This window comes from Rousettus aegyptiacus, unplaced genomic scaffold (genome assembly GCF_014176215.1).
Source record: "Rousettus aegyptiacus isolate mRouAeg1 unplaced genomic scaffold, mRouAeg1.p scaffold_m13_p_10, whole genome shotgun sequence".
NCBI classification, from domain to species: Eukaryota; Metazoa; Chordata; class Mammalia; order Chiroptera; family Pteropodidae; genus Rousettus; species Rousettus aegyptiacus.
Window position 1 is genome coordinate 66885185 of NW_023416285.1, and position 12539 is coordinate 66897723.

At 35.9% G+C, this 12539-nt stretch overlaps 1 protein-coding gene across 9 annotated transcripts in view; it reads left to right on the forward strand.

The window, feature by feature from the left end:
- The window catches only part of TXK (TXK tyrosine kinase), a 53299-nt gene that overhangs the window by 37145 nt on the left and 3615 nt on the right, over positions 1 to 12539 (forward strand). For all 9 annotated transcript variants that reach the window (XM_016128159.2, XM_036227959.1, XM_036227957.1 and 6 more), the window contains 5 exons: positions 1402 to 1573; positions 5001 to 5217; positions 7763 to 7827; positions 9804 to 9922; positions 11445 to 11602. In XM_016128159.2, coding sequence (XP_015983645.2) covers positions 1402 to 1573; positions 5001 to 5217; positions 7763 to 7827; positions 9804 to 9922; positions 11445 to 11602 — 731 coding nt within the window. The remainder of the gene's footprint in view (positions 1 to 1401; positions 1574 to 5000; positions 5218 to 7762; positions 7828 to 9803; positions 9923 to 11444; positions 11603 to 12539) is intronic.

Genomic DNA, 12539 nt, shown 5'->3' on the forward strand with positions numbered 1-12539 from the left:
ACATATTTATGCTCCACTGTTGACTATATACTTAAGAGTAGACTTTCTGAGCCATCAGGTATGCACTCAGATGCCGTCAGTTTCCCAAAGTGCTTAACCAAATCACATTTCCATCAACAGTGTATGGAGGTTCAGCTGCTCCACGCCTTTTCCCTTGCCAATATTTGGTATTCTCGTATTTGTTTGTTTGTTTGTTCTTATTTTGTTTTGTTTCCACTTTAGCCAATCCGGCGAGTGTATAGTGCTATCTCCTTATGGTGTAAATTTGCAATTCCCCGATGACTAATTATGCCAATCAACTTTTCATAGGGTTAGTGGCCATTTAGGTATTCTCTTTTTGTGAGAAAATATTCAAGTTTTTTAACCCTTAAAAATAGGATTATCTGCCTCTTATAATTGATTTATTTTTATTATGAGTAAAAATTATTTGTTGGTTACATGTTTTAGAAATATCTTCTTCCAGTCTGTGGCTTAGCTTTTCACTCTCTTAATAGGGTATATTTGATGAACAGAATATTTTGAAGTGTAATTTTATAAATATTTTCCTTTGTGGTTATATTATGTCGAATAAATCAATGATAACCCCAAGGTCATGAATATGTTCTCCCATGGTACTTTTAAAACACACCTACTATTGGGATGGGGAGTACTTTGCAAAGCTGCTACGAGGGGGCTATGATTCTTTTAAATGCATTATTATAAATATCCAGTAGATGGTGGTATTGCTATATAAAAGGAGATGTGAAAAAATGAAGATTTGATACTTCTTGGAGTTTTCAAGACGGTTTCCCATCCTGGCTTGTTTCTATAGGATGAGAAACAGACAGTAATGCAAATTTCACTTCAGACATACACTTAGATATATGTGGATTAGAATCCTAATATTGGGTATATTTATTAAATCAATTGGTTAGCCTTCTCTCTAAGGAGAATTCTCTAAGGCAGAAAAGCCCCCTTAGGAAGGGGAGTGGGCATTAGGAGAAACTGGAATCGGGGGAAGAGAGCCAAAATTTTATATGCCTCACAAATTTACTCACCAGGACAAAAACAGATTTGGGACATAAATATTTTAAGTCCCAGGTCTAGTTTTGGTAGGTTTCGTTTAGAAAGGCACAGAATTGTGTTTCATCATGGGTATCTCTGTAAAAAGAAATCATGTTTTAAAATCCATAATACTTCTCCAAGTAAGTCGTATTTTTAAACTTGAATTCTGGAATTTCACATATAAGCTATAACAAGTATATTGAAAATGGTTACAGGTCCTCTCCCCTCATGTATAAATTTTTTAACCTCTTTGTAAAAGAAGAGAATAGGTCTAAATAACTCCTAAATCTTTTCTAGCTCTAAAATTAATTGTAACATGCTTTTCTTTCCTTGTAACATGGATTTTCTACTTTTCAGAAAAGTGGGAGATTGATCCATCTGAGTTGGCTTTTGTAAAGGAGATTGGAAGTGGTCAGTTTGGGGTTGTACATTTAGGTAAATGGCGAGCACATATCCAGGTAGCTATCAAGGCCATCAACGAAGGCTCCATGTCTGAAGAGGATTTCATTGAAGAGGCTAAAGTGATGATGTAAGTATAAACAATACAAAGATAAATATCTTGCAACATCTGCGTGTCATGGAAAGAACGTGGATTTTGGAGTCAGTCACATCTGGATTTGTCACAACTCTGTTCAAGCTAGTTGTGCTATCTGGACAAGTTATTTAACTTCTGTGTGACCTGGGTGAATTATTTCACCTTTCTAAACCTCAATTTCCTCACTTGTAAAATAGGGATAACAATACCTACCTTACTGGATCAATGTGTAAATTAAATGAAATAATTTAGGAAAGTGACAAACGTGTGCTCTTTTCAGTTCAATAGCAAGTGCTTAATAAGTGCACTTCTTTTTTTCTTTTCCCAGAAGCAAAAATGTTGACTTCATCTAAACAATAGTATTAGGATAAAGTATTTATTTTCAGAGAATTTAAGAATTCTGAACTCTAACAGAAGTGGCTCTTTGTAGACTACTGGACACTGCTCTTAACTTCTGTGATTTCCCAGATCAGTATTTTGATTTAGTTGAACCTGGGGTTGTGGTTTACATCTGTAACCTGGCCTGGACCAGGACAGGCTAATAATTTGGTACAAATCAAATAAATGTTCTTTAAGTATTTGTTCAACTTTTACTTACAGGAGCAACAATGTGGTAAAGGAGAAAAACCCAAGTAGCATTAACCAGATCCTGTTTTATTATCCAAAGCGATTTAGTTCTGTTCTAAACTTGCAGACCTCACTTGAGAAAATAAAAAAACAAACCAACCAAAAAACCTTTGAAGGCAGAGCAAAGCTGTCTGTTGTGCTTCTCTACCCATATCCCAAGGATCTTATCAAAATGCTCTTTCTATTTATCTACAATAAAATTAATTTCAAGAGAAGTTATGATGAACACAAATTTCCAGTGATGTCAGCTTCTCAAAGATGTTTTTGTGTCCCTTGGTTACCCCAGGCACTTATTTGTCTGGCCTTTGCTTCCTGATACTGTCTGCATCAGACGATGGTTTTCCTTTATTTAAAGGAGAGACAAACGTTATATTGCTGCATATTGGATTTAAATAGGCATAATAAGAAAAGAATGAATGGGAGAATGTGATTCATTGAAAGTTGAAGCCATGTTGGAATTCCTATCGAACAAGCAAGAATTAGAGATGTCTAACGTCATGATGAGGGAATTTTTGAAAGGTTCAAGCCTGATTGGGCATTTGGGGTCAGGATTTTTGAGGATGATATTTTGAGGACAATGGAAGATGGAGTGTGAAGAACAGAAATAGCTCTTGGCAGCTTAGGGAGGTAGAAATGAGGCTGTGTTAAGTCAGTTCAGATGGACATAATGTGTCCTTGGGTTTGAACATAGTTGATTTTTTTCATGATTTTTTGAAAAGTGGGTCAGGAAAAGTTCCCTTTTAACTTCCAACTGTGGAATGCAAATACATTCATCTTTAAAAAATTAAATAGCTGACACACATTGTACTCTGGCAAGATATACAGCTTGGTTATATACGTATTATACTGTGTGTGTGTATATGTGTGTGTGTGTGTGTGTGTGTGTATACACATATTATATTGACAATATATACATTATCTCCTTTTTGTAAGTGTATGGTTTAAATGTCACCTCCTCCAGGATGTCTTCCCTGACTATTCTTTTTAATTGGCATACTCGCCCCTAAATGCTTTCTATGGTATCACTTTGTTAGTCCATCAAAGCATTTGTCACTATTTCAAAGCTTCATGTATATTTGTTTTGTTTCTCCCCCACGAAAATGTAAGCCCCATAATAATAGGACCTATTCATCTCTCTTCTACAACCTGGTAAGTGTCTCAAATGATGACTAGCATGTAGTTGGTGTTCAAAAATATTTGTGGATTATTGAATGAGATAATAAATCTTCACCACAATTCTACGAGGTTTTATTAAGACCCCAATTTTATACATGAGAAAAGAAAAACTTTGTAAACTCACCTAATTTGCCTTCAGTCCCACAGCAAAACATTGGTAGAATTTCTAATTGAAATCAGAACTATGAACTGTTTGGGACAAAGCCTACATACAATCTTGACTAATATAATAATCAGCAAACATTAATTGGGCAACTCTACTATTTGCCAGTTCTTATAGTGGTTGCCATACTTGTTAACCAGAATTGTTGTCATCCTGTGTGGCTTTTCCAGCAGAGTAAAAGAGCAGCTTCAAATCTTTACTGTGCTCTTAATCACTGTGTTTTGAGATGTAGCCTATACTGGGGGCCCGTACTCTTGGGGTTTCCAGAGCATCTGCTAAAGATGATTTAGAAGAATGAAATAAAACCAGTCTTTTCTTTCTTAGACAACTTCAGCCCATCAAATTCTATTAAATTAAAAATTTTATTTTTCTATTTTTACCTTGGTTTATACTTTTTATAATATATTCGCATATATGATCTCATTTAAGGTTCACAAGAAAAAAGAAAGACAGGTTTATTATTCCCATTTCACACATGAAAAAAACCCCTGAGGCTTAGAAAGTTTAAATAAGTTGTCCCTGGGCAGGCCGCCAATAGAGATAAAACAACTGGAATTCTGCCCTTTTGTTTACGAGTACTACATTTTCTTTAATGAAGTATTACAATACTTATTGCCTTTAAGAGATTCTTCATTTTAGTTGTCAAACTATGGGTTCATGTCTCTGGGTGTAGCTTATTAGTAGCAGTGCATTATATTGAAATATGTGAACTAATTACATTTATAATCATAAAATGTATGTATATAAGTAATTTTAATTTTTCTGTGAACCTTTTCACTTGTATCTCAGTTTTCATTATATTTATTATTTCTATATGATCATATCTTCTAAAATATTTTACATTTTGAAAGAAGAGCTCTAACCTTATAAATAATATTACATAGAAATGAGTATGGTAAAAACCGAGAACACCCCTATTTTCTTGCCTCTACTCTCTAAGTGTATTTCTCTGGGGGTCATTAATATTGATTAATAAAATTCGTTAGTTGGACTCATAGCCCTTGTTATTTAAATATAATTTAATTAATTTTTATTCTTTAATTTTCTTTTTTATATGCATCAACACTCTTCTGTTCTATCTGTCCAGAAGTTCTTGTCTGAGCAGCTCCAGTTAGAAAGGTTGAAACTAAGGAAAAGAACTTCGCAAGGTCTGGGCAAGACATAGCCATAATGAGGAAACAGAAGGCTTACAAAATGGAAAGGAATAAAAATAGAATACCGGGCATGTAATCTTCTGTATCTACAACTTAGGCAGTTCTGCTTAAACTCTTGACCCCACTTTCTCAGTGCATAAAGTGGAAAGGAAACTGCTCTACTTTCTCTGTGGTTGGGTTAATTTTTATCATGTCTTGCTGATGAAAATTATCTAGAAATAGTGAATAATCACTAGTTGAGTCCAAATACTTTAAAATGCAAAAACAGTTGTGTTTACTGGTATATGTTTTTCATTGACAGGAAATTATCTCACTCAAGGCTGGTTCAGCTTTATGGTGTATGTATACAGCAGAAGCCCCTTTACATTGTGACAGAGTTTATGGAAAATGGCTGCCTCCTTAACTATCTCAGAGAGCGAAAAGGAAAGCTTAGGAGGGAAATGCTGCTGAGCATGTGCCAGGATACATGTGAAGGAATGGAGTATCTGGAAAGAAACTGCTTTATTCACAGAGATTTAGTAAGTATGGTACAAATTTGATGATTATTTTGTGTATTATTCTTATGTTCAAGAAGGACATGACAATTGAGGACTTTCAATACTTTGAATAATGCATCCTTTGGCTTAATTTTTAAACATTTTCCTTTTTATATAATTTGTCGGGAAATGTAACTTTATTTTTAATTGCCCATTGATGCTGTAGCCAGGTAAGGTGTTTCCCTAAATATGCCTTAAACTAATCAACCACTGCATTAGTCAACTAACTAAAGCTAAGAAATTGTATTTTAAAACATATCTCATTGAATGAAACTAATATTTTCACATTTCTTAAAATTACCACAGTAAACTAAATATAATACTCTATAATGCAGAGACAGTCTATTCTCTCTCTCCCTCTTTTCTTTCTTTTTTCCTTCTGTCCTTCCTTCCACCTTTCTTACTTCAACTAATAATCAAATATGTCTTGAGTGCCTAGCACATGCCAAATGCTGTGCCAGGCACTGGAGATATAACAGTGAAGAAGGAGCTCCAGTGGTTCTCACCCCTGGGGGAAACTGCCCCAGGTGGAGGTGGTCTGGTTTGACTGGATTGCAGCAGCATTACTGGTACTCAAGGAAGACAGAAATGCTAAATCATTCTGTTCTGTAATGCTCAGAACAGTCCTGTTTTTTTTTTTTAAAAAAAAAACAGATCAAGCCTTCTTGTGTCTCAAATGCTAATAGTTCTGCTTTCCTGCCTTGCTACCTTCTCTTGAAAAATATTTTCTATTCACTTTATATTTATTCATAATAGTCATACTATCCCTTTTATGCCCTTCCATGTTTCATTTCTAAGTTCAAATATTAACTTCGACAAAAATTTGAGAATTCTAAGAGAGGTCCCTGATACTGTCACCAAGAGGTAATCCTGTATTTTCATCTCCTGTGACCAGAGGCTGGAATATTCTGGGGGAGAGAAAGAAGGCACAATTACATTGGCCCTAGCACACCACAGCTTGTTCTACATGTGACTTTGAACTCTCCTGGCATTTATTATTTACTATTTCCTAATTGTTTATGTTGTTTACACAAATGCTGGACTCTAAACTCCTGGAGGTCAAGGCCCAGACTTCTAAGCTGGCAGCACAGTGTGATAAGAATGGGTTGCACAGCAATGGTTCTCAAACTCAGCTATATTTTAGAATCACCTGGGAGCTTTAAAACATCACAATACCTAGACCACACCCCAAACCAATTTAATCAGAATCTTTGGGGGTGGAATCCAGCCATCAATATTTTTTGAAAAATTTCCTGGCGAATCTGATGTTAAGATTGAAAACCACTGCTCCTAGAGCTAGACTGCCTGGGTTGAAATCCCACCTTTGTGTCTTACTAGCTAAAAAAGCTAGTTAACTAGTAAAGTAGCATTAATTATAGCACCTCTCACATATGAGACTGTTGGGAGAATTACATGAATTTACATGTGTAAGCACTTAAACCAGTGCCAGACGCATTAGATGCTAACTGTTGTTGTTACATAGCTAGACCATAGCTTTGCATCTCTTGTGGCACATTCCCCAGTATCCAGCCTGTAGTAGCTACTGAACAGATTTTTGAATGGATGAGTAGGACCAATTCCACCTAACTTACTTTCGTAGGTCTGTCTTTCCAGATAATGATTAGAATTCAAAATCCGTTAGGTGACAATCCTGTAATTCTATTTGCTCCAGGTAGCTTCTTGCAGACCCTTCTATCCTTGATGTCTTCCTTGATTGCTTCCTTCCGTGTTCTATTTTATCCTCCTACATGCCTTTTAAAATGTATCAGCTAGCAGTGATTCTTCTCTGTTAATCCTTCCCGTCTGGCTTTGTCTGGATTACCATTCCAAGTTTCTTACTTTGGTTTTTGGACTAACTGCACGACAAATTAGCTGGAAAAAAAAATTCTATTAAACCAATGACCTATGAGAGACTAACTAACCAAATCAATAATTATTTTTATTATATTGACTGAAAATAGATTCTTTAAACTCAGATAGATTGTCTCTGCATTATAGTGCTATATTTAGTTTACTGTGGTAATTTTAAGAAATGTGAAAATATAGTTATATTCAATGAGATATGTTTTAAAATATAATTTCTTAACTTTTATTAGTAATTATAGATGCCAAAGATACATAATGACTAGCCCTTATTTGTCATGTATATTGGGACTTCTTTTTGTTATTAAGATAAATTTAAAAATACACACTCTTTTTATGTCAAGATTCATAGTTTATTCTCTCTTAATCCTCTTTGAGTTAACCTTTATATTTATTGAGGATACTTTTGGGGAAAGATTAAAATATTAAAAAGGAAAACTGTTACAATTTCTTTTCTCTTTTTGTTATTTCTCTGAAGAGTCATTAAAATCGACCACACGAGGGCAGGTATATTACATTATATGTCATTGACAGGTGTCACCATAAAACAAACATGGCTGCCCACACAGAAGTTGCGCGGGAGCCCAAATAAACTAAAAAAAGTAGAGCAGTAAATCTTTAAGGAAAAATTGTATTCAAATGGGTTCTTTTCTTCTTTCTATAGGCAGCAAGGAATTGTTTGGTCAGTTCTACAAGTATAGTAAAAATTTCAGACTTTGGAATGACAAGGTACTTGATATATTTTTATTGTTGTTTATTCATAAGAAGGAATCTTACATTTGTCTGCTGGAACGCTGAAAAATGTTATTGGCTTTGCTTCTTTTCTCTGTTAATGTGTTGATGTGGTTGTGTGGCCTGTTGACCCACTTAGAATTTTAGGACATGCACCAGTTTTAGTTGTGAAGTGAACAGATACTGCAGCTATTCGGATCTTCTTTCAGATCATTATTAATAAAACTGGCATGTTTTAAAGTTAAAAATAGTTTTTCAGTCTACTCATTATATGTGTAAGAATAAGAAAAAAGCTTTTTTTGTACATGTATATTTCTGAAAGAAAAGTAAATTTGTTTGCTCAGCTCTCATTTTTCTGTATCATCATCATACATTTCTGTTATTAAGTGTAGTAGTCGACTTTAAGTCTCTAACTCAAGAGTGTAAAAAAATCAAACCTTGTATTTTATAACTCTGTGCAATTTATATTTTGAGCTCCCTTTTCTTCGGGTTGCTAGAAATTTAATCCCAGTCAATGCAGGGTTTCCCTCTGACTTTCTTCAGGGTCAAAATCCAAGTTCTGTGTTTTTCATGGGGCCACAATACTGGTAGGAAGATGTCTATCTGGTGTTTGTTGTCACCCATTGACACTGGTGTCCTTGTAGCCACGATCCTCCCATTTCGTCCTAGGTTGGCCACTGACTCAACCAAAATTTCTATCTGCAAAATTCCTTTCTATCCAGTATTCTCTGTGATTAGAAAACCCCATGGAGGAGATCTGAGGCCCCATTTATATGGGCACATCCACAGCTTTTCATTCTCTGCAATCTGTTTTTTCCTGGGGCTCAACCTAGGAAAGAGGGCAGAGGTTCTGTTTTGCTCTGCATTTCACCAACCTATTATGGGGAAGTGTGGGGCCTTCTTTCCCTTCTGTGTGATGCGGGAAGCTCATGTAAAATGCAGGGTCAAGATCCTACCTCAGGCACCCACAAATATCTGGTATTCTTTCCCTTTTCCTTCTATTTGCCTCCACTTCCTAGCTCAAGGGATCTCTTTTTCTAGAGGAATGGATGGTGATGGTGGTGGGGAGGTTCACTCTTATTCAGGAGTCATTTTCCCAAATATTTTGTAAATAACTCAGTCTTCCTTCTCTGGAAAGCCTAGAGTTTTGAAACTCAAAAGCTATGAACAATGGCTCTTTACCTTTGTTCTCTATGATTCCTCCTTTCCCATAGTAGAATGACCTCTGGCTCAATAAAAAGCTGAAAGATAAGGTGAGGTAAGATATGTGGGAAAAAGTGAAAGCATGGGGAAGCACAAATAAATAATTTTAAAATACTGTATTGCATACTCAAGGGGCCACATAGCACAAGTTAACTATCATCGCTTCTCTTCAGATATCCACACTTGGATATTCCTGCATACAATTCTCAATAAGGAGAGAGGATTAAGTTTTTTTTGTTATTTTTAAAAAAGGAGACAGTAGTTACTACTGATTTCTTTCTATATAGAATCACTTTAATGCATTAGAGATATTTTCACATCAAATATATTATGTTCAGATACTTTTATTTCCTCCCTTCTCTGTCCACAAAAATATGCAAGAAGAAAAAGTAAAGCATCCAACTTTGAATTTTTTCTTTTACATTATATATTTATCTTTTAGTTTCTTAGTATAACCTTGGCTGTTAGGCCATTCAGCATGCTTCTTTGCAAAATCAAGAATTTTTATAACTGATATAATCAGTAGGATATGTTTTAGACTGAAGAATTGTTATAGTTTTCTGAGAATCAGATAAAATAAACACAATTGAGGCTTAGTTTTGGGAGGAAACACAAGGGCTACTCTCTAGCTTTGACAATAAAAATAAAGGTATATAGAACATTTCTGGGGTAACCACTCTGTCTTCTAGAACTGAGTTAACTAAAGAGATTTGAAATAGACAGAACTTGGAGGTATTCACCACAGTGTGCTCTGAATATGATGACTTTAGGTATGTTTTGGATGATGAATACATCAGTTCTTCTGGAGCCAAGTTCCCAATTAAGTGGTCTCCTCCTGAAGTTTTCCATTTCAATAAATACAGCAGCAAATCAGACGTCTGGTCATTTGGTGAGTAAATTTGATGTTCATTTGATGGAGCTTGACTTCATGAAATAGGCCAATCGTTTCTTACTTTGATTTCTTAATATGACATAGTTTTTTTGAAAAGCCTTCTTATAACTGTGCTTCTGTCTTAGGTGTTCTCAACACTTCGGGACTGTCTTTAGCAACTGGTGTCTTATGCCTCCTTACATAAGTCTGCCTTTTGGATCTTTTCCTTTCCCATTGAGCTCTTGCTGTAAAATCATAACAGAGAGTCTACTATTCTAGAAAACAAATTCAGCCAACTTTTCCACATCATAGAGATTTACAATGAAAACTGACCTTATGGTGTCATTGAATTTCGAGTGTAATTAATAAACTTCATTGTCTAACTACTAAGCAGTGTCACCTAATTTATTCATTACCTTCAGATTTTGTGAAATTTAGATATAGGCCTCCTTGGGATCTGTCAGTTGATATTTATATTGAGTGATGCTCTTCACTGAGAAAGAGACACTGTAGACCTATGTCCAGTGAAATTTGTTTTTTTAATTGATTTTCCAAGCATAGCAACGAATGTGCTATAATTTGTTTTCTTTGATCCAGACCTTCTTGGATGGCTTCTTGGGTTTGGAGAGACAGCTGCACTCTCAGGAGGGTATGCATTTTATTGTCCATGATAAGTTTAAGCTTTTATCATTGGACTCATTAGCTCTCCACGGACATGTGTTAGTCATGGCAGGTGACATTTTAAGCTCTACTGTAGAGCAATTAAGTTGTTGGATAGCAACACAAGTAGCTCATCAAGTGGTTGAAGAACAATTATAATTCCTTGAGTTTTACTTGACTACTTGTCTCTCTTCCCCACTGGACAGTGAATTTTTGAGTGGTTGGTCTGATCTCATTAATAAGAATCCTTTGGCTCTAACATAGGCCTGGCCTCTAATCAAGACCTAATATATATTTGTAGAATAAGTGAATAATTACATGAAATCAAATTGGGAGCCTTGAGGAAGTTTCACGAAGCAATCAAATAATCAGTCAGTGATTACTGAATATCTGTTATTTGTAGAGCCCTCGCTAGATATTCTGAGGCTCCACCCAGGAGTCTCTCTCTCAGTGGGGAGGGGAACACACGCCATCTACTGGCCGGTAAGCGCCTGGCCTTAGTGGGCAGCAGATCCTCACACAATTCTGTCATTTTCTATGGAATGGCAAAAAAAAAAAAAAAAAGGTTTATTGCTTTCGGGGTGTGGGGACACGAGCATATTTGAAAAATGAAAATGCTGATAGCATTTTCTCCCAGTACAGAGGCAGTCAAAACCAATGGAAAAGGAAAAGCATTATTTTCACTTGGAATATTTTCAGTGTACAGATTTGTTCAAAAACTAAGGTGCACGTGGTCTGCTTGATAGATAGACCTGCTCTTATTCTGGATGATTATTACTCCAAGTCTAGAAGAAGAAAATAATGCCTTGTAGTTTAAAGAGTTCTTTTGTTCCAAGTAACCATTTCTCTAACCTCTGGTTTTCATGCATTTTATTTGCAGGAGTTTTGATGTGGGAAGTTTTTACAGAAGGGAAAATGCCTTTTGAAAATAAGTCAAATTTGCAAGTTGTGGAAGCCATTTCTGAGGGCTTTAGGCTGTACCGCCCTCATCTGGCACCAATGTCCATATATGAAGTCATGTACAGTTGCTGGCATGAGGTGAGTGTCCCTTTCCTCCCTGCGAAGGTTGGCAGTCCCAGCATCTGAGAGCAGACCTGATTACCACAAGCCTTACCACAGGACTCCATCATTGCAGGAAAAGGTGTCCGTTGCTTGGTAATGATGCCTGAGAGCCAGAAATACTATTTCTATCTGAAATTCCCACTACAAAGTCATTAATTCATTTTGTTTCTGACAATAGCTTTTCATCTGAGAAATTCAGGACATTTTTCAAATCTTATCTTTCTGAGATTGGTTTTTGCTGAAACTCTTGTTAGTAAAGCCTCAGTAATTAGATGTTTTACTACTTCTAAGAGCTGATGTGTGGAATCTAAGAGTGGAATCAGGTTTGTTAAACTTCCACATTGGAGGATGATGTTTTTATTTTCTTCACTCTGATCTGTCTTGCTTTTCCAAGGGTAAAAGTAATGGGTTTCATCTCTCTCTTGTGGCACTCAAGACTCCTGATAGAGAGATTAAACCAGAAAAGGAATGAAGGCAGAAAGTGTGCCAGGAGCTTCTACTCAGGAAATTATCTCTTGGGAGCCCAGTTTCTCTTTTTCTTGAAATGCTAAGCTTAAAAAAGAAAGCCAGAGGGGTTAATGGCTCACCTCTGTCTTTTCTACGCACTGGCTCAACACACCCCTACCCTTCATATCAGAGTCCTCTGTGATTTTGATAGCTCCTGTCTTTCTAGCTAATACTTTCAGCCCAGAAAAACCAAAGCTGGGTAAAGGAGTGTCCCATCCCTGCCTCCCCCCACCCCAACCTCCAACTAAAAAAGAAGCCATTTAACTCTTGATTTCACAAACACTGGAAAATTCAACATTGCAAGAACAATATCGTTGTTCACATTCTAGAGAAGTATTAATTTTATAAAGAGACCTGATGTTAGAAAATATTTTATGTATGATTAATTGTTCCTCAAGGAATCTTG